Consider the following 25,637-nt stretch of genomic DNA (forward strand, 5'->3'; position numbering starts at 1 on the left):
AGTCCAATTTCTGGAAATGATACCTGTAAATAATACATTTCTGCATCATACATTTAAATAGCAAATACTTGGGAACAGATAGTATGTTTTATTTTAATAATTAATGTAATGCTCAGGGACCCATACAATACCATCACTTATTGGTAAGCAAATGACCTTCAGTTTTACACATACTGTATAACGCAGTCACTGACAAATTCTCCCCTTGATGTCCCAAGCTTCAGGTCGTTGCATTCCATATTTTCCATCTTTCATCGACTGATAACAACCAGAGACAACTGGCAAACAAACAATAATCTCAAACAGCTGTTCAACACTTTCGGTTCCTACACTCGTTTAGGCGTAGGAGCCGTAGTTTAGATTAGACAGCGTTCTGCTCTTCCTTAAATGCACATTAAATAATTTGTATCTTAACTAAAAACGTAATCACGCCTTGTAGATGTTATTTCCCCTTATGGTGAAAATAGATAACCAACAACAGTGTAAAATACACCAACATTGTATTTCTTGAACCAAGATCCTGCAATCCCACAAGCATCCGGATGTCGAAATAATTTCTTAAACTCTCGGGGATCACTATATGTGTGATTATGCAGTATCACAGTTGTTTGAAACTGAAGAATTGATTTAAATTTTTCCGATTTTGGAAATATGTTGGTTTGCACGACATGCGATTTTAATGAGAAGCCTGGACTGCATTAGCCGGAGGGTGAAGCGCTGTGATGGGCTGATTTCACTGTTCACTTGTCTTGTGACGTTAAGCTGGATGGGGTTTGGACTGGGATGCTCCTGCGCTCCTCTCTCTCTCTCTCTCTCTCTCTCTCTCTCTCTCTCTCTCTGCGGTCGGTATGAAAGGGTTTAATTAACGCGTATGCGTCCCTCTTTGCCCTCCAGCTAATGAATTTTAATTTGTTGTTTGATTCTGCCTTCTGCTGGTTTCCCGAAAACAGTTGGGGTTTCTTGCATGCGTTGCTGGAATTCAGGAGTCGTCAGCCAGCGATCGGGTCCTTCTGGAAAGGTATGCTTTCGGCACAAGGACGGGCATGCTGGCGACGCATTGCCTGAATCGTCTGTGCGCCTGGCAGTGTCCGCTGCATCTGATCTGTCGGAGGTGACAGAAATATCAGCCGAACTGAGGCTGGACGCTGTGCCCTAACCGTGCTTTTCCCAAACCTGGCTCTCATTCCGTCCTTCATTTTCAAGATCTGAGAAGCGGACCGGGCTCGAAGAAAAACGGATCATCATATTTTTATTTCTATTATTATTATTTTTATCGGGGATATGTTTTGCTGGCACATGAAACGGAGCATCATGGACCCAAAAAGAGCCTAAAGAGAATCACCTTGTGTACCCCAAGGCATCGCACACAGTTGCAGGGTAAGTAACCTGGATAACGATTGCCGTTTTTGGAAGAAATTCTGGTGAGCCCGCAGTGTGTACCCATAATCATTATGGATGACAGCATCAATTCAAAACGCTTCAAAATGACTTGAACAAACCCGTTTCTGCATATATGTTGTGGGTACGTTTAGTGGAAGGTGACGTTAAAGTGCAACGAATTGTGAACTGGGTGTCAGTTTTCGGTTTCATATTGCGCTCTGGTCGATGAATGAATGTGTTATTCAATGAAAAAAGGAGAGATTAAGGTGATCATTATTTTTACACTCGTAGTAGCATCCAGTAATTGCACAGTGGTGCAAAATGATTATAGTTTACTTCGTTCTTTTTTTTTTTTATCAGATCACGTATTTTCCAGACAAAACTGAAGTCTGCTGGCCATTTCCAAGGGATATAACCTTTCTTTTGCTTTTTCATTGGGCTTCAGAGGTCAAGGACTTACACAACTGAATTTGCAAAATGATACATCAGAGTGACAGCTGGGAATTCATGCAGTTTATAAAGGAGGTTTGGCATGGTCCAGCCCCTGAAGTGTCCTGATAGTTTGATGCATGTGACATTTAGTCTTTTTCAGAAGGAGGCCTACTTCAAAATGTTTGCAAATGAGGGCCGTCTCAGTGCTATGGCGTCTAGGTAACTGGGTCCAATGCCGCAGATATTCTGACGGGTAAAGCTACTTTCAGGATCTGCAGCTACTTGCTTGTTTTTCCCTTGAAGTTTTAACTTAATATCATTTCATAATAAAACAATTGTCAAGTTCCAAGTGTTTAGTCCTAAGTCATTTAGTTCTAAGCATTACTTTCAAAGTATACACATAAAATATGCTAAATCACTTGCTTATAAACAATACCTGTCAATGAAACATGACTTAATACACATGTGTGTTTTCTTGTTTGGCATTCATCTCCCAAATAAAGGGCTGTTACTCATAGCAATGAGTTGGAATTATGGAAACATCTCCAAAACAGCAGTTTGCACATCAGCCGTGGACAATGAGCATTAATTGTCAAGTTTATGTTGTATATTTGACCTGTTGTGTATTTAGATTTATGAGACATTTAGGACAATAAACCAAACCCCTTCTTAAGATGGATAGTCATGGACTGTTAGACTTTTTGCGTTATAAAAAGGAAACACAGAGGCTCACATAGATTGCAGTGACAATGTGTTATAAAGTTTTGCTGAGGGGAAGATGAATGAGGATTTAGTATATTCATTGTCTGTAGATCATTTCTTAATTTTGCTGAAATGGGGTTGTGTGATGTAGTATACAGTAGTGTTTAGAGCTCTGGACCATTCATTGACGGTACCACTGTGGAGGTTCAGCAACAAACATGTACAAAGTATCCCTCAGCTTGTACACTTTGAGTAAACACTGTCACACAAAGTATAGTTATTGTATTCAGACAGCTAGTATTCTGTTGTTAAATTATCGTCATATCTTTAAAAGTGCTCTAACAATAAATATAATACCGAACACATAGGTTCTGACTTGGCTGAGGCATTGTAGCCATATAAAATAGCTTGTTTAGATGGTATTAACGGAAAGTGGCCTGTAGCTTACTGACACCTCCCAAATTGTGTCTAGAACTTTCTAGAGTTTTCTGAACTGGCATTTGATTCCCTGTCAAAGGTTCGTTAAAGTTAATAATTTATTGCTTGAGTGACTGAGTAACTTCCATGTGCTTGAATAGTCTAGCTGTTAGACCAGAGTCAGGGAGCTGCAGCCTGGTGTCTGTGCTCAGTGTGAATTTAAATCCTCTCTAATTGCTGACTAAACACACTGCATTCTCAGTGATTCTGAATTTCTTTCTTTCTTTTCTTTTCTTTTAAATGCATTGTATTTAATTTATCATTTCGTCTATCTGTTTAATCAACCAGGACTTAATGAATACTTAATGAATAGTATGTGCATATATAGTAACAGCTGGTTAAATGGTCAAAGGGATGAACCTTTGGCAGCAGTCTTGCAGGCTGAAACTTAATCAGGATGCACTTTACTTCCTCCTTTGAACAAAGCCCTTTATTTGCTTGATTTTTCAAAAATTATGTATAAAGCATGTCAATTCTTATTCATACCAATACAAAAGTAATGGTTCTCCTGCAAGTTGGTAGTTTTTTACTGATTACTGATGTTGTTATATGTCGGGGACAGTATTCCTTACTGTCTGCCCTCACTGTTGTCCTCTCAGGGGCAAAGTATGCTAGCAGCATCGGCGTGGCACCCCCTGGTGACGTGCCAGCACCTGGCTCAGACTGTGCCCCAGCCCCCGGCCTGAGTGCTCCTCACCGGTAGGCCCTGGTGCATTCTCTGTGACTCGCCCACTCCGGCCCGACCATGAGTCAGGACGCCCCCCAGATCCCCATCTCCGATATGACACCGGAGCAGGCGGCTGAGGCCGCCGCCATTATGGCGGAGAAGAGGAAGCTGCAGCACGCTAAGCTAAAGAAGCAGCTCCCACCACCAGACACCAGGCCTGCCCGTGCCCTCTTCTGCCTCAACCTCAATAACCCCTTCCGGAAGGCCTGCATCAGCGTGGTTGAGTGGAAGTATCCTTAAGCAGCTGAGTCTCCAGTGCCGCTTTGTAGAACAATTATGTGATTGTGTGAGTGTGTACATGCCTTTGTTTTCACATCCGTTGCATTGGAACCACAGTACTGTGCACAACTCTTAGGTTTCCAAAGAAAATTATGCTTAAATGATCTTCTTTTGGTGTAAAACTGTGATGTTTTGTCTGCCAAAGTGTGTGAGCCAAGTAATTTCAAAAGCTCTCCTAAAGTCACCACATTATTTTTCAGTAAGCATCTAGTATTTACATGGCTTTGTTGAATCCATCACTGAAATACCATATCTGGCTACCATAAATTGACCTTGACAAGTTATTTAACTATTAAATAAATGAAGTAAGTTGGGATATTTAAGAAACTCACGGAATAGCTGGGGTGCCCCTGAGGAGAGGTTGGGCAGCCAAACAGTGCTCTTGCCATCCAACAGGACAGTAGTAACTTTCTGGAGAACAGAAGAAATTCATTGATAGCATATGAATTTTGCACAGTACTATAAATTCTTGGTACTTTAAATCTTAAATTTAATAGGACTAGCCCACAGTTTAGCATGATCTTGTATCATGAGGGGGTCAATTTCTAGTAATAGCTTTCTGAAGGCCTGTTTTTTTTACAAATAACTATTTATTCAGCAGCAGTGATGGTGAAGGTGTCAGCCGGACAATTAACTTACCAATTGGAATGTATGTTGGTTACAGTTACATTTACAATTACGGCATTTGGCAAATGCCCTTAGCCAGAGCGACTTAAGAAGTCTCATCAGTGAATACATTCTGATACTGGTTCAATAGAACCTAAGAATACTATCACTCTAAAAAACTCTGTTGGCAAGTTTATACACACACACACACACACACACAGACACACAGACACACACACATATTTTCAGTATAAACAAGTGTGAAAGAAAATCTGCTGGCACTTCTCCAATAAATGGATCATCAACTTGGGGGAAATAATTATCAGCACACAGCTCCTCTGATGTATGGGATGTCATCTCTTCGCCTTTGTGTCTAAAGACCTCAGGCTTTAACCAGAGATGATAAATGTATTGGGGAGGGGACTGTTTGATGTACAGCAGATGGCGCTGTATGGTGATGAGAAGGATAGAGCTTTGTGTTTTTTGGGTCTCCTAGCAACATGTGGCTAAAAGGACACAACTGGGATTGGACCAGGATTTCCAGTGTAGTAAACATTTTGCTTAGTGTCATTCACCCAAGACTTCTGCTGACTTTGTCTGGTTTTATGTAATAGATTTCCCAGTATTTTATGATGGTGCTGGATGACTATAAATCTACATAAGACAGATTTTAGTCAGGACAGTTTAACCTGGTGTTGAATGATTCTTTTCAATTTGATTTTCCTTAACCATCTCAATTTTAGGCCGTTTGATACCTTTATATTGCTTGCAATATTTGCCAATTGCATGGCCTTGGCTATAGCCACTCCCTTTCCTGAGGACGACTCCAACAATATCAACCACCAGCTGGTGAGTATGGTCACCTGTCATGTCAGAGTTAAAGACATCTGTGCTTTAATGCCTTTTTCTTCCATTGAATTTGATTGGTGAATGAAACAGAGGTTGTCCTTTCTCTCCGCATTGATTGGTGAGTTATACTGGCTGTCACTTTCTTAGAGCTGTGATTAAGGCGGGGAAAATGGCTCCTTTTTTAAGAAGATGGCCCAGGTCAGCCCATCTCTCAAGATTCGTTAGTGCAGTGAAGTGCTTATGATGTGCCAGTCCTTTGGTTTCCTGCTGCTTTCCTGCTGCCAAAATGGAAATTTATATAAATGACCGTCTTTCAAAAAAATAAGTATATGAATAAAAACCTGGGAAACCCTTAATATTTGTAAAAGAGCTTGCTTTTTAACAGCTCTGTTAAAAATGAACGGGCGTCATGTTCTGTTTCTGCATTTTCCATAGATCAGTCACAGTTTTAATAGAATGCCTTGGCACCCCCTCCCCCATTGCCCCTGTGGACTATCCCCTTTCTCCAAGCTTATACACTATTTCTAGACCCATCTTGTATCCTTTTCCTATAAGGTAATGAAGCAGCTCCCTCCTCCTTCACTATTTACAGTATTACCCCATTTCTATTTCTGGAGATTCTAGTTCCCATTATTTAATTGATTTTATCTGGTAAACCGGCTTTTCGCTACCCTGGTTACTGAAGCCTGAGGGGCGTGCTGGTTTCTGCTTAGGAAAAGCTATTATTAGCATATCATTATAATGGGATCCAGGTTCACAAAGCATAAATCAGTTGGTAACAGAAAGTAACCCAATAATCCACAGAATTCAATGGAAGCAGGTTGCTCATCCCTGCACTGAACTATACTCACTGTTCACCCTCCAGTATCAATTTTAGGGCTAGCAAGCCATAAAGCATCATGGAATACCATGTCGTCTTGTCTTAAATCCAGAATTTATAAGGCATTTGCTGTCGTGTGAATCAGCATTCCCTAGCTGCTGTTTGGTTTCCTTCGTGTAAACTACAATAAGGGGAGCCTTGTAGGGACAGATGTGTCTTGTTCATGAACATTTTTCTATGGCTTTTCTTGCTCTTTGTTCCCCTTGCCTTATGCTTTTTTCTGTGTCCTTGTGTCTTCTCCCTGGTTATTGTTAGTTGGCATTCTTTGCTTTTGGGTTAGGGCTGTATGCCTTGAGGTGGTGATGCAAAGTAGAGTTACTCTTGGACGGTGTTCATTTTGGATGTTCTCACTTGGTTGCCAGATTCATGTAGAGTGCACTGGTTTTATGCCATATTTATTTTAACACATAATCTAAGTTCTCAAAGGTCAAAGTGCCTCAGCAGAGAAACATTTCATCATGGCCAAAAGAGGACAGTTAGAGGTTAGGGCGGAGGGAGGTCACACACCACAGAAGCCTGTTGGGAAGAACCATTTTTCTAGCTTGGTGGATCTGTCTCTAGTCTGAAATACTACCAAAAACACAAGCTGGTCTATCCCTGTGTGATAGGTCTTGCTGATGAGCTAACAGCTTGTATTTTAAGTATACTAAGACATACAGTACTTAAAACTGCCATCTATAATGCATTATAGATAACTTCATAATGCATTATAATGTTCTGTATAAGAAATAAAAAAGCTATACAGTATCTTCTATTGACAGTCATAAGGCATAATAGTGTTAATTGTAATACTTCACAAGCTCCAATGAAGCTGTCTTGTCTTATGTACTACTATACCATGACCTTGGTAAATATTTTTTTTTTATTTGTCCAGAGATGTCACATGGGTGTCGATTATTATCGCGTAACCACGGGGGTAGTTCTGGCAGCCTAGTAAGAGTTTTATATATGTATAGCTTTATATATATATATATATATATATATACACACTCACCTAAAGGATTATTAGGAACACCTGTTCAATTTCTCATTAATGCAATTATCTAATTAACCAATCACATGGCAGTTGCTTCAATGCATTTAGGGGTGTGGTCCTGGTCAAGACAATCTCCTGAACTCCAAACTGAATGTCAGAATGGGAAAGAAAGGTGATTTAAGCAATTTTGAGCGTGGCATGGTTGTTGGTGCCAGACGGGCCGGTCTGAGTATTTCACAATCTGCTCAGTTACTGGGATTTTCACGCACAACCATTTCTAGGGTTTACAAAGAATGGTGTGCAAAGGGAAAAACATCCAGTATGCGGCAGTCCTGTGGACGAAAATGTGTTGTTGATGCTAGAGGTCAGAGGAGAATGGGCCGACTGATTCAAGCTGATAGAAGAGCAACTTTGACTGAAATAACCACTCGTTACAACCGAGGTATGCAGCAAAGCATTTGTGAAGCCACAACACGCACAACCTTGAGGCGGATGGGCTACAACAGCAGAAGATCCCACCGGGTACCACTCATCTCCACTACAAATAGGAAAAAGAGGCTACAATTTGCACGAGCTCACCAAAATTGGACAGTTGAACACTGGAAAAATGTTGCCTGGTCTGATGAGTCTTGATTTCTGTTGAGACATTCAAATGGTAGAGTCAGAATTTGGCGTAAACAGAATGAGAACATGGATCCATCATGCCTTGTTACCACTGTGCAGGCTGGTGGTGGTGGTGTAATGGTGTGGGGGATGTTTTCTTGGCACACTTTAGGCCCCATAGTGCCAATTGGGCATCGTTTAAATGCCACGGCCTACCTGAGCATTGTTTCTGACCATGTCCATCCCTTTATGACCACCATGTACCCATCCTCTGATGGCTACTTCCAGCAGGATAATGCACCATGTCACAAAGCTCGAATCATTTCAAATTGGTTTCTTGAACATGACAATGAGTTCACTGTACTAAAATGGCCCCCACAGTCACCAGATCTCAACCCAATAGAGCATCTTTGGGATGTGGTGGAACGGGAGCTTCGTGCCCTGGATGTGCATCCCACAAATCTCCATCAACTGCAAGATGCTATCCTATCAATATGAGCCAACATTTCTAAAGAATGCTTTCAGCACCTTGTTGAATCAATGCCACGTAGAATTAAGGCAGTTCTGAAGGCGAAAGGGGGTCAAACACCGTATTAGTATGGTGTTCCTAATAATCCTTTAGGTGAGTGTATATACTAGTTGAAATCCATGTAAATATGAGAGTTAAGGAATCGCATACTGAAATCCTTGGGTTCTGATTTTACAGTTAATGTTGCCAATTGATATTCTTTTTCACATGAACTGTGGTGAAAAATATACATTATTGACTTTAATGAATAGTACCTAATGCATCAGGGCAGCGACTGTAATAGAGTGGCTGTGGCCCCCCCAGCCTCACCTTGATGGTGGAATTGGCCCTGAAGTGGCCTGTTGAGGCCTGGATTCACAGTGCAAAATGCATATTCCTTGGTCTGAAAACTTGCTGCCCAGCAGAGGAACCCAGAAGGCAGCCATGACTGGAATTGTACAAGGAGCAGTGTGTTGGGCATTCATACTGTGTTACAATGTTGGGTTTAATTATATACAAGCTGTCACGTGCCCCAAAGCAGCCCGACAGCAAAGACATACAGTATGCCTTCAACCATAGATAGTCTGAACATGTAGCCATCTACAAGTCGTTCTGCTTTGATAAAACATTACATACTGTGTTTATTACTTTGTTTAAATGTTTGCACACATATAGACCCTTACACCTGCAAACAGCACCTTCTCATCAGTATATGTATACAAAAGCAGGGTACAGGCTGTGTTACAGGAGGCTGAGCTCTGACTGAGTAAGGAGGTAAGCTGAGCTTCCCTGCAGTAGTCATGGTAATTTGGTTCGATTTTCTCCAAGCCCGAGGGATAGACAAATGTGCATTCCTAGTCCTAGGCAAAGGGTGCTGCTGTGTTACCCACTGTCCATCTTCCTAAGGGTTTGTCTTTGCATTTTCCCCAGACGGTTGCATTTTGAACACCTACACACTCTGCTAAGCAGTGCGGAGGGCAGGTGCATGCTGCCAAGTGTGTAAATGAGCTACACATTGTGCCAGGCTATCATGGCTCTCAGCAGGAGTGGCTCTGGACACAGGAGGGCTGGGTCGTCTGTTTGCCTGACTAATTGTGCGGTAACCAGTTATCCTGGGATCCATTTCACCAGTCCAGCAATTCAAATGAACTGTTGTGCAAGATTAACACCAGTGCAATATTAACACCAGTCCCACAGGCATTCGAAATGTCACTTTGACTGTTTGAATGAATTGTTTACTGACTTGTAAAAAGTCACAGTTTATTTGAAAAGTTGCCACTAACAGGATGTATGGAAGCTTTCTGTCTCATCATTAGCTGTTCAGTCAGGTCTCTGTGCCTCCTCCTTGCATTTGCAGATATATTTTTTACCAGAACCCCAGCATTCAGTTTGGGTACTGATGAACTGTTATCCTTTATGTGGTAACGTGGGTGTTTTTATCGGAAGTGGAGTAACACTTCAATGGTGTATTATTATGGAACGGGGGTAGTCAGTAAACATAGCTAAAGACCAGTTTATAGTGGAAGATCAGGAAGTTAGAGCCTCCATCTGTGTGCTAGAGTGGCCTCTGTCTTACAATGTAGCAGAGAAAACTTCATGCATTTTCTCCCTGGCTTTGGTGCAAAGTCAGCCTGCATTAAGTGTGGGTATTCAGCACACTTCACTGGGCCTCTGGAGATCCTTTGCAGCCGTGGCGCCCCCTACCTGCTCCTCTGTGTCCCTCACTATTGCTTCCTCGCAAACTGATTTTTTTGACCACACTGGTGACTTGGTGCTAGAGATTATAGTCACAGATTTAAAAAAAAAAAACCTTTAAAGTCAAAATATTTAAATGGTAGAAAGTCCTCATATCATTCAGTCAGACTGATGATTTCAAAAAGGTGTGGAGCAGTTGGTAACACTAACAGAGGCTGGCCTACCTGAGTTTAAGCTATGTATTGTACAAAATCCCAAGAGCTAAATTCATGTTTCATGTAAGAGACACCAACTTCCTTAAAAACCATATATTTGACGATCTTTATAATGCATTATAATAGTCAGCATTTAAGAGACACCATCTTCTATAGAAAGGGTGATTAGGGTTACTTAAAAAGAATTTATTGTTGTTTATTTAAGAATATATATAGAAACAGACAGCAGATGGCTCACTACCATTTTGATTTCAATCTGTGTCGGCCAAATCCAGTAATATCCATTCTCTCTTTATATCGTTTTTTTTTTTTTAATAGATATTTTATTTATATTTTCAGCAGTTTTCAGAAAACAAAATGTAAAACAACTATCAGTTATGTTCATAAGTTTACATACCCTGGCATATTTTGTAAAATGTGTACCATTCTTTAAGGAAAACACGAGTAATCAAGCAAAACACATCTCTTTTTTGTAATGGGATTCAAATTAAACTATGAGACATCTCAAAATAAACACAATCATTAAAGAAAATATAACATTAAGAAAATACTGAGTTGGTCCCTGTTCAAAAGTTTAGTTCTTAATACTGTGTATTCCCCGCTTTAGCAATGACGGCTTGTAGTCTTTTGTGATAGTTGTGGATGAGGGACTTAATTTTCTCAGATGGTAAAGCTGCCCATTCTTCTTGGCAAAAGGCCTACAGTTCCTGTAAATTCCTAGGCTGTCTTGCATGAACTGCACATTTGCAACAACACATCTCCTTCCCCAAAGTGGCTCAATGATATTAAGGTCAGGAGACTCTGATGGCCACTCCAGAAGCCTTATTTTTTTTCTGCTGTAGCCAATGATGGGTTGATTTGGCCTTGTGTTTGGGATCATTGTCATGATGGAAAGTTCAAGTGCGTCCCATGCGCAGCTTCTAGGCTGATGAGTGCAAATTGTCTTCCAGTATTCTCTGATAACATGCTGCATTCATCTTGCCAATAACTCTGACCAAATTCCCTGTGCCACTGTAGCTCACACACCCCCAAAATATCCATCTACCTCCATGCTTCATAAGAACATAAGAACTATACAAACAAGAGGAGGCCATTCGGCCCATCGAGCTCGCTTGGGGAGAACTTAACTAATAGCTCAGAGTTGTTAAAATCTTATCTAACTCTGATTTAAAGGAACCCAAGGATTCAGCTTGCACTACGTTATCAGGAAGACTATTCCATACTCTGACTACACGCTGTGTAAAGAAGTGCTTCCTTAAATCCAGTTTGAAATGTTCTCCCGCTAATTTTCACCTATGGCCACGAGTTCTTGTATTTGAACTAATGCTGAAGTAACTATTTGGTTGAACAGCATCCAAACCTGTTAGAATCTTATAGACCTGGGTCATGTCCCCCCTCAGTCTCCTTTGCTTGAGGCTGAACAGATTTAGCTCAACTAACCTTTCCTCGTATGACATTCCTCTAAGACCAGGAATCATTCTTGTGGCCCTACGTTGCACCTTTTCTAAGGCCGCAATGTCGTTTTTAAGATATGGTGACCAAACCTGCACACAATATTCTAGGTGAGGTCTCACCAAGGAATTGTATAATCTTAGCATTACCTCCCATGACTTAAACTCCACACACCTGGAGATATACCACAACATCCTATTGGCCTTTTTTATTGCTTCCCCGCATTGGCGAGAATGAGACATGGAAGCATCAACATACACACCAAGGTCTTTCTCATAATCAGCTACCTTTATTTCAGTAGGTCCCATAAAATACCTGTACTTTTTATATTTCTGCTCCCTACATGGAGTACCTTACATTTGTCTATGTTAAATTTCATCTGCCAGGTGTCAGCCCAGTCACTAATTAAATTAAGATCCCGCTGTAGCTGCTGAGCCGCTAGTTCAGTATCTACTACTCCTCCCGCCTTGGTGTCATCTGCAAATTTCACCAGTTTACTGTATATATTGGTGTCTATATCATTTATGTAAATTAGGAACAATAGTGGTCCTAAAATTGATGTAGAGTAGGGATGGTGTATTGTTCATCATAGGCCTTGTTGACTCCTCTCCAAACATAGTGTATATGGTTGTGACCATAAAGTTCAATTTTGGTCTCATCACTGCAAATGACTTTTTTTCCAGAAGTTTTGATGCTTGTATAGGTGCTGTTTTGCATATTTTATGCAGGCTATTTTGTGACATTGGCACAGTAATGGCTTTCTCCTGGCAACTCAACCATGAAGCCCATTTTTCTTCAAGTGCCTCCTTATTGTGCATCTTGAAATATCCATACAACTTTTCTGTAGAGAAGCCTGGATGTCAGCTGAAGTTATTTGTGGCTTTTTCTTTTCATCCTGAACAATTTTCCTTGCAGTTCTAGGTGAAATTTTTGTTGGTCTACCTGACTGTGGCTTGGTGTCAACATAACCTCTCAATTTTCACTTCTTTATGAGAGTTTGAACACTGCTGATTGGCATTCTCAACTCTTTGGATATATTTTTATATCCTTTTCCTGTTTTTATAAAGTTGAACAACCTTGTCTCTCAGGTCTTTTGACAGTTCTTTTGCTTTCCCCATGGCTGAAATGTGCGGGTGACTGTCAAGGGCCTAGAAACTCACTGACTTTTTATACACAGACACTAATTACAAGCAAACAAGTCACAGGTGTGGACAATTACCCTTAATATCCAATTAACCCATGTGTGTCAATTTGTGTGTATATCATAAGGTCAAAACCTCAAGGGTAAGTAAACTTTTGATCAAAGCCATTTGGGTGCTTCCACTTGTCATTATGATAAAAAAAAAACAAACATAATTGTGTGATAATAAATGACTTCAAGCATCCAGTAGCACGTCACAGTAGCCTGATGTAATGGTCCAATTTGGATGTAACTTGATGCACGTGCACACCAGCAATGGATATGTAAATGATTTGATTTGCAAGGACCTGGCACATCTAGTCACCAGACACAGAGGATGCCTCATAGACACATTAGACAGCATTACCAGTACTGGCCGTAGTTTGATAGGGGTCACATCATGGGGGTCGCATCGTGCAATTGCCCAGCATGTGGGGCATGCAGATGTCACAGTAGCCCAATGTTGGGACCAATAGGCACGTGAGGGCACCCATACACGTTGTGAAGGTTCCGGTCACCCAAGACAGACCACACCAAGGGAGGATCATCATATTGTGTGCCAAGCACTACAGAATCCCATGACATCTGTGTCTGCCATCTGGACACAGATATTGGACTCTCTACAGTACCCCGTGTCATTCTGCATTGTGTTTCAACGGTTGACATCAGCCAGACTATAGAATCATCGTCCCATGTGTAGGCTGCCGTTAAAACCAGCGCAGAGATGGCTGAGAGATGAGTGGTTCCGCGATGAATCTTGGTCTTGCATTGCCATGGATGACCATCCTGTGTGTGTTTGGTGGAGCCGAGGGGAGAGTACCAATCCTGCCAATGTTGTGGAGAGACACACTGGCCTTACTCCTGGCATCATGGTGTGGGGAGCCATAGGGTATGACTTCAGGTCATCTCTGGTAGTGATTTGGGGGACCCTGACGGCACAGCGCTACATCAGTGACATCCTGCATCCGCATGTCTTACTCCCCCTGACACAGCACCCTGGTACAGTTTTTCAACAAGACAATGCCCGTCCACATACGTGTGAATCTATGGACTGCCTGCGTCATGTTGAGGTCCTCCTGTGAGCAGTCAGGTCCCCCGATCTTTCCCCAATCGAACATGTGTGGAATCAGCTTGGATGTCAACTCAGACCCAGTGGCAATTTGCAGGATCTTGAGGGCCAGTTACAACAGCTGTGGGCCGACTTGCTGCAGGAGAGGATACAACGGCTGTACGACTCCCTTCCACATCGTATCGCTGCGTGTATCCAAGCCTGGGGGGGGGGGAGGGGGTTGCCACACCCTACTTACATGGGACCAGCAGAGTGCACATACTGCCAACATACTGCCATTTGATCTGATGATATAATCATTGAGAGAAAGTCATATGACCTTTCACCACGTGCATATTCATTTCATTCCCACCACTCCGTCTGGGTGCTTAACTTTTTTTGTTGCTGAGTATTTTTTAGAAAAATGAAAAATACCTTCTAAACCAAGGAAGGCAGTGCCCTAATGCCCTCTATTGACCAGGTTAAAGTATGTTAGGATGTTATGGTGTACTTGGATGCTGCTTCTGGATGTCCTACAAATGCATTATAAAGGCCTTATGAAGGTAAAGTTAATGTAAAGCTTTAACATAATTTTTATACAGAAGAGGTCTGGAAATGTTAATTTAATAAAAGCTAAGTCATAATGAACTAACTCTGCCTTCAAGTAATGTCGGAAACATCGGAAATATGAGATGCGAGCACATGAATGCCACTGCAAAGTTGTGTTTATCAGTGGGAAATGCAAGATTTTCTGTAAGCCCAGAGTTCCCGAGTTGGAGGCATGTCATTGCAACAATTATGGCAGAAGTCATGGATAGCTCCATCATGAAAGGCAAATAATTTTGGAAGTACAGTGATACCTCAGAACTCGAATTTAATCCGTTCAGAACTCCGGATCGAATCCTAAGAAGTTCGAGTTGTGATCGAATTTTCCCCATAAGAAATAATGGAAAACCAATTATTTGGTTCCCAGCCGCAAAAAATTACACCTAATATGTTTTTTTTAAGCATTTAAACACAAAATGAACCAGATTAAACAAGAAGAGCGTATACTGTACTAAACACATCTAAGCACATTTATCAAAACAGTAATTTGTAAAGTAAGAAAATAAATGTATCCAACAATGTGTCCTGCCCCTTCCGTGTGCCACGCCCCCTCGTTAACCTTGTGTATAATCCCCGTGTGATCAGCTGTTTCTGGCTGTTGTCATTAGTCCTCTGTATTTTGTCCACGTTTCAGTTTGTTTCCCCAGTCCGTTCATTGTATTGTCCATCTGCGTTTTGCCTGCCTTACCTGTAATTAAACCCCGTATTCCCAGATACCCTGATGTCTGCGCCTTTGTCTCCGTTCCTTTCCCGCTCGGCATTACAATATCATTATGATTAAATGTATTAATGGTTTATTATTAATATTAAAACAATTAATAAGAAATCTTTATTTTTAAATGTATTTTATTATATAATAATAATTACTGTTACTATCATTGTCTAAATGTATTTTTGCTGTCTAAATATATGTATTCAGCTATTGTAAACATGCACGATGCTATCACAGCGCATGCGAGGCTGAGACTGAAGCCTTACCCAATGTTTCAGCTGAGAGAAGTGCTGCGTTTACCCGCATTTCCCCGCGCGTACAAGTTATCTTAGGTCGGCGTTCACGGTTTGACTTCTGAGAATTCTAATGAGTTTGAGAACTGAGGTACCACTGTAGTATGTTTTATGTAGTGTGTCATTGCAAAATTCTGAGTTGTTTTGAATGTTGATGAGATTGTTATTAAATGGTGAATGGTGAAAAAAACATAGGTTCTTTGTCTCAATATTTGATATGTAGCTGGTGAACTATCTGCTGTTTGAGCAAGGGATTGCGGAAAGTTCAATTAATGCTACGAATGCATTATGGTACGGAAGCGTAATGCGTTCACTTGAGAAAAAATTATTCTGCTCTGTTTTTCTGAATTAACGAGATATGGTTTTCATGTTAAAAAAATACGCTCTGTTTTTCTGAATTAACGACATACTGTTTTCACGTAAAAAAAATATGCTGTTTTTCTGAATTAACTAGATACGGTTTTCATGTAAAAAAAATACGCTCTGTTTTTCTGAATTAACGACATACTGTTTTCACGTAAAAAAAAAAAAACGCTGTTTTTCTGAATTAACGAGATTCATGTAAAAAGATTAACGTTTTCATGTAAAAAAAATATATGCATGGTCTGTTTTTCTGAATTTACCCCAAAAACTCTCATTTCGCCTACTTTAGAGCTCAATTTCACTGCAACAATATCACACCTTAGATTAATCCAGTTTTATTTTGGTCTGGGTTAGAAACACTGGGAAATACTCGCAGCTTTAAGTAACATAGATGGCATTGTTATTAGTTTGTCGACTTTGCGCAGGTTTTGCGGTTGTTCAGACGGAAAGCCCATTCTGATCTGCAGAACATTGTAGTGTTTCTCCCGGATCAGTTGGAACAGTATGGCATGCTTCACGGATACAAGATGATGCATCTGAAACGCATTCAGGCTGGCCATGTTGTGACTCAAGAAATAATCAGACCATGTATTTCTTTAATGAAAACTGTATCTGTGTCTGCACTGTCTGACACGCCCCCATTCGCCATTTTGAGTGTATCGCGGATGTAAACACATTTAGTTAACAAACTTAATGTTTCATAATGTTTTTTTCTCTACAAAAATGTAATGTTTTATGGAACTTTATCAGTAATAAGTTACTAGTTTTCATTACCAAAATTTTCATTACCAAAACACACCAGCCATTTAGGGGTTTAAGAATGGAAAAATAACACCACAAAAATGTCATTGGACATAACTTTATTGGTAATGTTTAAAATAAAATATAAGCGGCAAGCAGGACACAGGCTCGGTATACAACGAGTTTATACAGATCCTTCCAGGCATCATGTAAAACGTTAGAAACCGTACTTGCAAATGTTTCTATACTTAAACCAAAGTTGGGCATTGGTTTTACAGGGCACAGCACACAGTGACAACCTTATCCAGCATTGCGGCTTATAATCCATGCACGCGAATATACATATAGCCTACATGCACTGATACACGTATCATTACAGGTTTGCTGTTTACTTGTCTTTAAAAAGCATTCACTCTGTAACACTACTTTAACACGAGTATATTAATCTATTTCTGCTGCCCTCCTAGTGAGGCTAGCTTGCTAGCGTAGGTTAACCAATGTGAAAATACCCACTTTAGAACACAAAAAATGCATATTCAGTAATATTACTCATTTACATGAAAACTGTATCTCGTTAATTCAGAAAAACAGCAGAATTATTTTTTCTCAAGTGAACGCATTACGCTTATGGAACAAAAAATACAGCAAAACAAAAAATAGCTTTCTGATCGCCTCCATTTTGCTCCCACTTAATGACTTGTGCATATATTCATTTTGTACAAGTGTTTTAAAAAAATCGTTTCTTTTTTGGTAGTAAAAAACATGCCAAATAGCAGATGTTCCTCATAATTCTGAGTGTGGTGGGTATTTGTGCTCCACCTGCTTGTGCTGACGTGACAAGAAGACAATAAGAGAGTGGATGGCAGAGAAAGCACAGACTGAAAAGGAGTAGCGGAGTCTGATAAAAACACACGCAAAAACTTATACTTACATTTCTATGCAAAGGGGAAAAGACTTTAATTTTAACTTTTTTTAGGTTGCATTTTGCAGTTCTAATCTCAGTCAGGGATTAATTAAGGTTTGGCTGTTGGCACACGTTACTTGGGAGAGAACAATTTTTATTTGTAATTTTTTGTTTGTATGTTTGTTTATATTCTGCCTGTTCAACATCCACCAGTTAGGGTGGATGGTGGTGGGATTAACAATATTCACATTTATTAGTTTAGATTTTATAGTTCATTGGTTTGAATCTGGATTAGGAACTGAGTGTGATGTTTAAAATTATTTTGTTTTCAATTATGAACAATTAAATGTAGTATTGGTTTATTGGTTTATGGTTTTCATAATCCCAGCAATAGTTTATGGAAGAACACTTATATTAACAATTTAATATCCTAAAATTATAAGTGAAATAAAAAAAAAGTGGATTGTTAATGTAGCTCTTGGATGAATGTTGTGCAGTTACTTTTAAGCATTTGGATGTGCGGCTTACCTACAGCTAGAGTGTGTCTGCATGAATAAGTGCAGCCTTCGATTATTTGTCCATGTTAATTACTTGCAGTGATTAGCTAGCCAGAGGCATTTAGACTGCGCAGTATGTGTTGGTGTAGTGTACGGTAGGCGCATGCTTTTCTGTAGCTAGCCGTTCCCTGGAAGGTTCTACAGCTGCTTTGTAATGGAGGGAGACAGAGCCCCCATCTGGGCATCACAGTCCGGAGAAAAAAGGTGATATGGGAGGATGGGCAGCCTACTCAGAGAAATGCCCTTACGTAGTCTTCTGAGTTTTTGCTGTAGAGAGGAACCACAGACTTCTCATGATTAACTTATATAAATGTAATGCTCTAATGCTGACTTGAACTTGTCTCCCATTACAAGATCAGCTTAGCTGAGCTAGTTGGCTACTTGATATCTGTATGCTTCTAATCTTCCTCACTTTATGTTGCTTTGGACGCTAAATACTGTACTGCAAGGTAAAAAATAAATGTCAATGTAAAGGATACTTTTTAAAATACTTTGAACTTTCCTTTATTGCTTAATGTTATCAAGGGTTCTTGGAAACCAGAGATAGTGAGGAATTGAGTTTTTAAAGTCAATAGATCGACTAAATGATGACAGCAGAGATATGTATGACAGGTATCATAGGTATACTGACGGAAGACACATGCATCTAGAATCTGAAAAATAATCTTTTGGTGATGTTTTTTTGCATTGTAATTTAATATTGTTTGGATATGTAGTGTGGTAATGGGCATCTGATGGTGAATGAAAGGTATTTTAAGTACAATTCTCTATTTCATAATCTTGTCTTTTCAGATTGTCTTCTGTGTGTGAATTATATATAAAATCTTCTAACTGCTTATTCTGGTCAGGGTCACAGAGATATGCATTTCTTTTTATACATTATGTATAAATATTCTTTTTGTTTTCGAATTCCTCATTATGAGTAGGCGGTGTTCATAAAATATATTCTTTCACCATACTGTATCTGAAATTTAAAAAGGAAAATTGTCATATATTTGGATAATTTTCCAAGCCATTTTATGCCCTTTTTATGTCTGTAACTAAATTATTTTTAGTAATGTTTCAAGGAAAAATTACAGCATTGCTTTCACTGTAAAATCCACACTGTAAAACCATATTTTTAGAAGAGTTGTCATTAATCAAAAAGAATTTACCTTTGATATTTGGCAGCTCTTAAGAGGCAGCTTGCTTTCGCAGTGTGGCTTTTCCATGAGTCACGACCTCATTGACCTTCAGTGTGTGGTCTGTCCTGGATACATGGCACTGATGGATTTGGCAGCACGTTGTACTTGGTGATGTCTCGGACCACCCCTGGGCATACCAGCCATGTGTCCGGTTTCCCTTTTCAGGCATGCTACGTGTGTGCTTGCCCCTGCCTGCCACTGAGCGGTCCTTAAGCATGATTATTTACCAGTCCTAAAAATAGCTACATCAGAGAAATGGCTGAATCCCTTCACTGAAATACTCCTTTCCCCCTACATTCATTTCATGCTATGGACTGTGCAGACTTTATACCTGTCTATAACACTATCTGCCATCTGTAAACTCAGACTATCGCATAATCTGATGCCCCTCATCACAACTTCATAAGAAGGGGCCAATTGTATTATTCTGGTCTTATTTTGAACTGTATAACTCTAAATAAATATTCTACCCTCAGACCATTTTCCTCTCTTATTTTCCTCAGCCCAAAATAGTTTTCCTTCTGTAGGAAATATACAGTATGTCAGGGTGCCTCTAAATTCAATGTGTTTCGCTTTTGATTTGGTTGGTTATTATTACTGTAGTTGGGTAAATGGAGTCTGAGTTAGAATTAGTCTAAATGACATCACCGGGCAGCTGAGGTTAATTGAACAGACCTCAGTTATGGCAGGCGTCAGAAAATATTTTTAAAATGTTAGCTTTTGCATGTAAGTTATACAGTATGTATTTAGCTAAAATGTATAGTAAAATTATAGCTGAGACAGTTATATGATGTAATCTTTTGTGGTCAGATGCAATCTGTCTCAGGCAGCATAGGAATGGTATGAAATGGCATGAATATTTAATTATAGGGACCAAAATTCAAATTCAAATTATCATGGTTGTCAGTATTACCACAGTATTGTTAAAATTGGCTGAAAAAGCTTATAAAGTATTGATACACAAATCGAAATAATTTCAAGTTTTGTATTGTATTTATATTATATTGAGCATTATCAGTGCCTTCCACTATGTTTTCACTGACACAAAACCTGTGCTGCACCTGCGTCTGGGAGACTAACTTTGGTTGATACTGGACAGTATTTAACATGTCCGATAATCAGCCATGTTTTTTTTTAATGCTTTATTTATAGTTTTTCCATTTGTATAGAAAACGGGAAAAAAAAAGAAGCAAAAAACACATTCCCCACACCCACTGTCACGTTTGCGAGCGGCGAGCAGGAAAAGGAGGCAAGAGCAGCTTGGCTGACGGACAAACGGGGTTTATTAAAGGTGAATAGACAATACTGGCACTCACACATGATATAGACGATGACAGATCTGGGGGAAACTAACCGAGATGTGGACTAAATACATGAGACAAGGCAAAAGGAATAGGCAACAGGTGACGACAATCAGGAAGTAACACGAGGTAATGAGGGGGCGTGGCACACATGAGGATCATTCGGAGCTGAGTGTGACATAACCCCCCCCAAAGGCGCACACACCGGGTGCGCCCGAGGGGAGGTGACGGATGAGACGAGGGGTCCAAAACCTGGAAAACAAAAGCAAAACATCAACGGGACACCAGAAACAGGACAGAGACACAGAACAGGAACAAGGACGAAAAGAAAGACAAGACCCGACAAAGAACGGGAAACGCCGACAGGCAGACAGAAAAGGGCGACATGGAGGGAACACCCACAGGCGACACGAAGGGGCCAGGAGTGAACAGAGGAGGAACAGAGGGACGAGGAGCAAACACAGGCGGGACGAAAGGAGGAGGAGCAGACAGGGGAGACCAGACAGGAACGGCAGGGGGGCAAAGGGGAGCCTGAGGGAGCCCAGGTGGGCGACGGGCAGCGGCCGGAGGGGCCGCAGGCGAGAGGGAGGAGGGAGCAGGAGGGGACCACGAAGGGAACAAGGAGACAGGGCGAGGGACAGACGACGGAGTCAAGAAGGGAGTCGAAGGGGCCAACGGCAAAGGGAAGGAGAAGGGGGAAGCCGCAGACAGCGAAGGCGCTGCCACAGTGGGCGGAGGCACCATCCGCCGACGCGCCGGCGCAGGGGGGTCCGCAGGCGCCCGACGCGGAGTTGGAGGCGGGACCGAGGCCGGGGGACAAGGCCGCGGAGGGGGGCTCGCAGGCGACCGCCGACCCAGAGCCGGAGGAGCCGCAGGCGTGCCCCGAGCCCCAGCCAAAGCGAGCGAGGGCGAGCCAGGGGGCAGGGAGGGCGGGACCCAGGCCCGACGCCTGTGTCCCCGTCCCTTACGGGAAACTGACAGGCGGGGTCCTGGGGGGTGTCGGCCTCGCTGAGGCAAGGGTGAGGGAGTCGTGAAGAAGGTCCCCGAGGGGTCCCACTCAAGTTCCTCTGCCTCAGAGGAGGAAGGAGCGGGGGTCTGACTGTCCGGGACCTCCTCGGGGACTTGGGTCAGTGTTGGGAGGACAAGAGAGCCGGGCTGGACGGGCAAGACAGGAGAGCCAGGCTGGACGGGCAAGACAGGACAGCCGGGCTGGACGGGCAAGTCAGGAGAGCCGGGCTGGATGGGAGGGCCGGGCTGGATGGGCAAGACAGGAGAGCCGGGCTGGACGGGCAAGACAGGAGAGCCGGGCAGAGCGGCGGCCTCAGGCAGGGCCACAGGCAGAGCGGCGGCCTCAGGCAGGGCCACGGGCGTGTGGCCAGCAGGGGGCGCCTCGGCGGGTGCCGCCATCCCTTGGCCAGCAGGGGGCGCCTCGGCGGGCACCACCGTCACGTGGCCAGCAGGGGGCGCCTCGGCGGGCTTAACGGCGGCAGCAGGCTGCAAGTGAAGCAGCTGCCTCAGGGTCTCCTCCACCTGGGCTAACTGCTGGAGCGGCGAATCAGGGGAGGTGGCGGCAAACTCCCTCCGGAGCTGCTCCAGGAGCGGAGCTGCCTCTAGGGAGTCTTTCACGGCGGGTTCTCCCACCACCCGCCAGTACAGCTCCTGCAGGAGGCGATACCTCCTCCCGGTCTCCAGGCAGGGTTGTGGCTCAGAAACCCTGGGTGGCACTGCAGCAGGCCCCTCGGGCATGCGGGCAGTAGGGGACTCCTCCGCGGGCACCTCGGGCGTGTGGCCAACAGGGAGCGCTTCCGCGGGCACCTCGGGCGTGCGGCCAGCAGGGGGTGCCTCCGCGGGCGCCGCCGACACGTGGCCAGCAGGGGGCGCCTCAACAGGCACCTTGAGCGTGTGGCCAGCAGGGGGCACCTCGGCGGGCGCCTTGGGCGTGCGGCCAGCAGGGGGTGCCTCCGCGGGCGCCGGCGACACATGGCCAGCAGGGGGTGCCTCAACAGGCACCTTGAGCGTGTGGCCAGCAGGGGGCACCTCGGCGGGCGCCTTAGGCGTGCGGCCAGCAGGGGGTGCCTCCGCGGGCGCCGCCGACACATGGCCAGCAGGGGGAACCTCAACAGGCACCTTGAGCGTGTGGCCAGCAGGGGGCGCCGGCCAAGACAGAGGTAGGGGACCCGCAGTCGACCGACGAGGCGTTGGAGGCGGGACCGTAGCCGGCCGACGAGACGCTGGAGGCGACCGCCGAGCCACAGCCAGGGTGGCCGCAGGCAAGCCGGGGGGCAGGGCGGGCGGGACCAGACGCAGGTGTCCCCTCCCCATCCGGGAGACTGAGAGACGGGGACCCGGCCAGGGTCTGTCACACTGGGGTGACGATGGAGGAGTCACGGGGATAGTCACGGGGGTAACCACGGGGAAAGTCACGGGGGAAGCCAGAGGGGCAGTCACAGGGGCAGTCAGGGCAATCCCCGAGGGGTCCCACTCAAGCTCCCCCTCCAACTCCACTATGGAGGGAGGAGCATCAGCGAAGCAGTCTGAGACCTCCTCAGGGACAGGGGCCTCGGGCGGTGCCATCTTAGGCACAGCAGGGGCCACGGGGGATGCCGCAGGAGTCACGGGTCAGCAGAGGGTAGTGCAGCTGGAACAGGAGCCACAGGAACCTCAGGGGGCGCTGCAGGCACCACAGGAACCTCTGGGGGCGCTGCAGCAACCGCCGACACGGGCGCCTCTGGGGGCACAGCAGGGACCTCGGGCGCAGCCGCAGGCACATCCGACTCGGCACCAGCAGGGGGCGCCGTAGGAGCCTCGGCGGACACTGCAGGGGCCACAGTAGCCTCCAGGATACAATCACCTATGGCATGGGGAGCACGTGGAGCTGAGCGGGGAGCTCAGTAGCCGGGACCACATCCTCTTTGGGAGGAGCCAGCTCCACAATTGGAGCAGCTTCCTCAGGGTCTCCTCTGCAATAACCAGCTGCTGGAGGTTACAGCCCTCCGCAGCTGCTCTGTGAGTTTAACCACCTCCGGGGAGTCTCTCACTGCGGGCTCCCCTACCACCCGCCAGTACAGTCCTTGGAGGGTAAAAAACCTCTCTGCCCTCAGGGCAGGGCCACAGCGCTGCAGTCACAGGAACCACGGGGGGCACTGCAGTCACAGGAACCATGGGGGCGCTGCAGTCACAGGAACCACGGGGGGCGCTGCAGTCACAGGAACAATGGGGGGCACTGCAGTCACAGGAACCACGGGGGGCGCTGCAGTCACAGGAACAATGGGGGGCGCTGCAGTCACAGGAACCACGGGGGGGCCAGGTGTGTCCCGGTGAAGGGGCAGGCTGTGGGCTTAGGCAGCGAAGCGGCGGGCGGACGGCCTTTGGGGTGGAGAATTGTGAGGGGATTCTCCCAGCGCACAGCAGGGCATGCAGCAGAAACAGAGACAGTCCCCAGACGGACCTCCTGCGTGTCTTCCCGTCTGTTTCTCCGTGTCCGTCTTCCTCCGCGCGCTGCAGTGGGCGCCGGTGTTTGGGGCACCTCAGGGAACTCAGGAAGCGGTCCAAACGGCAGTCCGCAGGAGAGGGTTACCTGCCGCAAGTTTGCTTCTGCCACCCCACTTTGTAGTCGCTGTAAATTGTCGCGCACCTCCCCCGCAAGGCGCGCGTCTCCGGGTAGGGACATCTTTTCCAGAACGTCCCTGCTCCGGCTGGCTATAGCCCGAAGCAGGGGATCCTCCCGGACTTCGGGCTGGGTGAGCCAGTATAAAACCTCATCCGTCAGGTCGAGGTATTCCTTTTCACTTAGACGAGGAGATGTCTTCTTTGGGAGTCCGGTCATTCTGTCACAGTGTAAGCGCCCGGAGCGCAGACAAACGAGCAGGAAGCCAGGAATCGGTCAACATGGGGTTTAATCGCATGAGAAGGCAGGCAATAATGCATCGACAATACAGAATGACAATACATGCAACAATGCAATGACCGGACTAGGGAAACGAACGGAAACTTGGACTAAATACAATGAACTAATGACAACAATTAGAAACAGCTGTAAAACACTGGGAATCCACACAGGGTTAACGAGGGGGCGTGGCACACAGGAGGAGCGGACGATCAGGGCGTGACACACGCCATATGACGGACGCAGGCCATTCCATCTGTGCTTCTGTTAATAATTTGTTTCATAATTGGAATTACTGATTTAATACTACACTGAAAGACCTGCTGTCTCAGATAATGAGTAACTCATGACAATACAGTTGCTGTCAATGTACAGTAGCTCCAGTGTGGTGCTTTAAAACCTAGGAAGTAAAAGAAGAAACACACAGTACAGGTTAGAATGTCGCAAAGAATGACCTGTAATGAATGTACTGTATATCTGACTGAGGCCGCGCTTAAGCTTGTCATTTAGTAATTAACACACTGCATGATAGTCTTTTGTGATTTTCATGATTTAATGAGCTGCAGAGCTTCCGTTCTCATATTTCTTATGTGGTTTTACTTGACTCCAGTGTGTTCGGGAGTTTCAACTTTCAATATTTCAGTACTGATTTTTCAGTGATTGAGCTGTGGGAATTGAAAAAGTTGATAACCAAGCTGACATGAGATGACCGTGCTGGTTAATGAAGTTTTGTTGAAGTTATCTGCATTTTAATGCAGTCGTTTAGTAAGTAATACTGTCAGAGAACTGCATAATTTCCTGACTCATTAATATGTCATTATTTCTCTAGCTCATATTTCTTTCAGGATTTTTTTTAATTATCATGTAGATCAGGCCATCAAGTTTAAGTGCAGACTCCAGCTAACAGGCTGGCATCTGAATTAGTATTAATATATTATAAAGTAACCGTCTAAATGATGATCTGTACAATGCACAAAGGTCATTTTTCAGTATGGTAACCTGCATTTCTGATAGTGTTATCAATCGAAGAAATTCTAACTATTAAGCTGTTAAAATTCATTTCTTCCTAACTGGTTACTGT

The 25,637-nt window shown here is 43.9% G+C and overlaps 1 protein-coding gene across 7 annotated transcripts in view; it reads left to right on the forward strand.

Moving 5' to 3' along the window:
- Positions 1 to 835: 835 nt before the first annotated feature.
- LOC111852542 (voltage-dependent L-type calcium channel subunit alpha-1D-like) overlaps positions 836 to 25,637 on the forward strand; it is an 89,597-nt gene continuing 64,795 nt past the window's right edge. For all 7 annotated transcript variants that reach the window (XM_023828584.2, XM_072714942.1, XM_023828585.2 and 4 more), the window contains exons 1-3: positions 836 to 1,377; positions 3,591 to 3,948; positions 5,347 to 5,452. In XM_023828584.2, coding sequence (XP_023684352.1) covers positions 3,737 to 3,948; positions 5,347 to 5,452 — 318 coding nt within the window. In that variant the 5' untranslated portion in view covers positions 836 to 1,377; positions 3,591 to 3,736. The remainder of the gene's footprint in view (positions 1,378 to 3,590; positions 3,949 to 5,346; positions 5,453 to 25,637) is intronic.

Source organism: Paramormyrops kingsleyae, chromosome 8 (genome assembly GCF_048594095.1).
Source record: "Paramormyrops kingsleyae isolate MSU_618 chromosome 8, PKINGS_0.4, whole genome shotgun sequence".
In the NCBI taxonomy this organism is placed as follows: domain Eukaryota; kingdom Metazoa; phylum Chordata; class Actinopteri; order Osteoglossiformes; family Mormyridae; genus Paramormyrops; species Paramormyrops kingsleyae.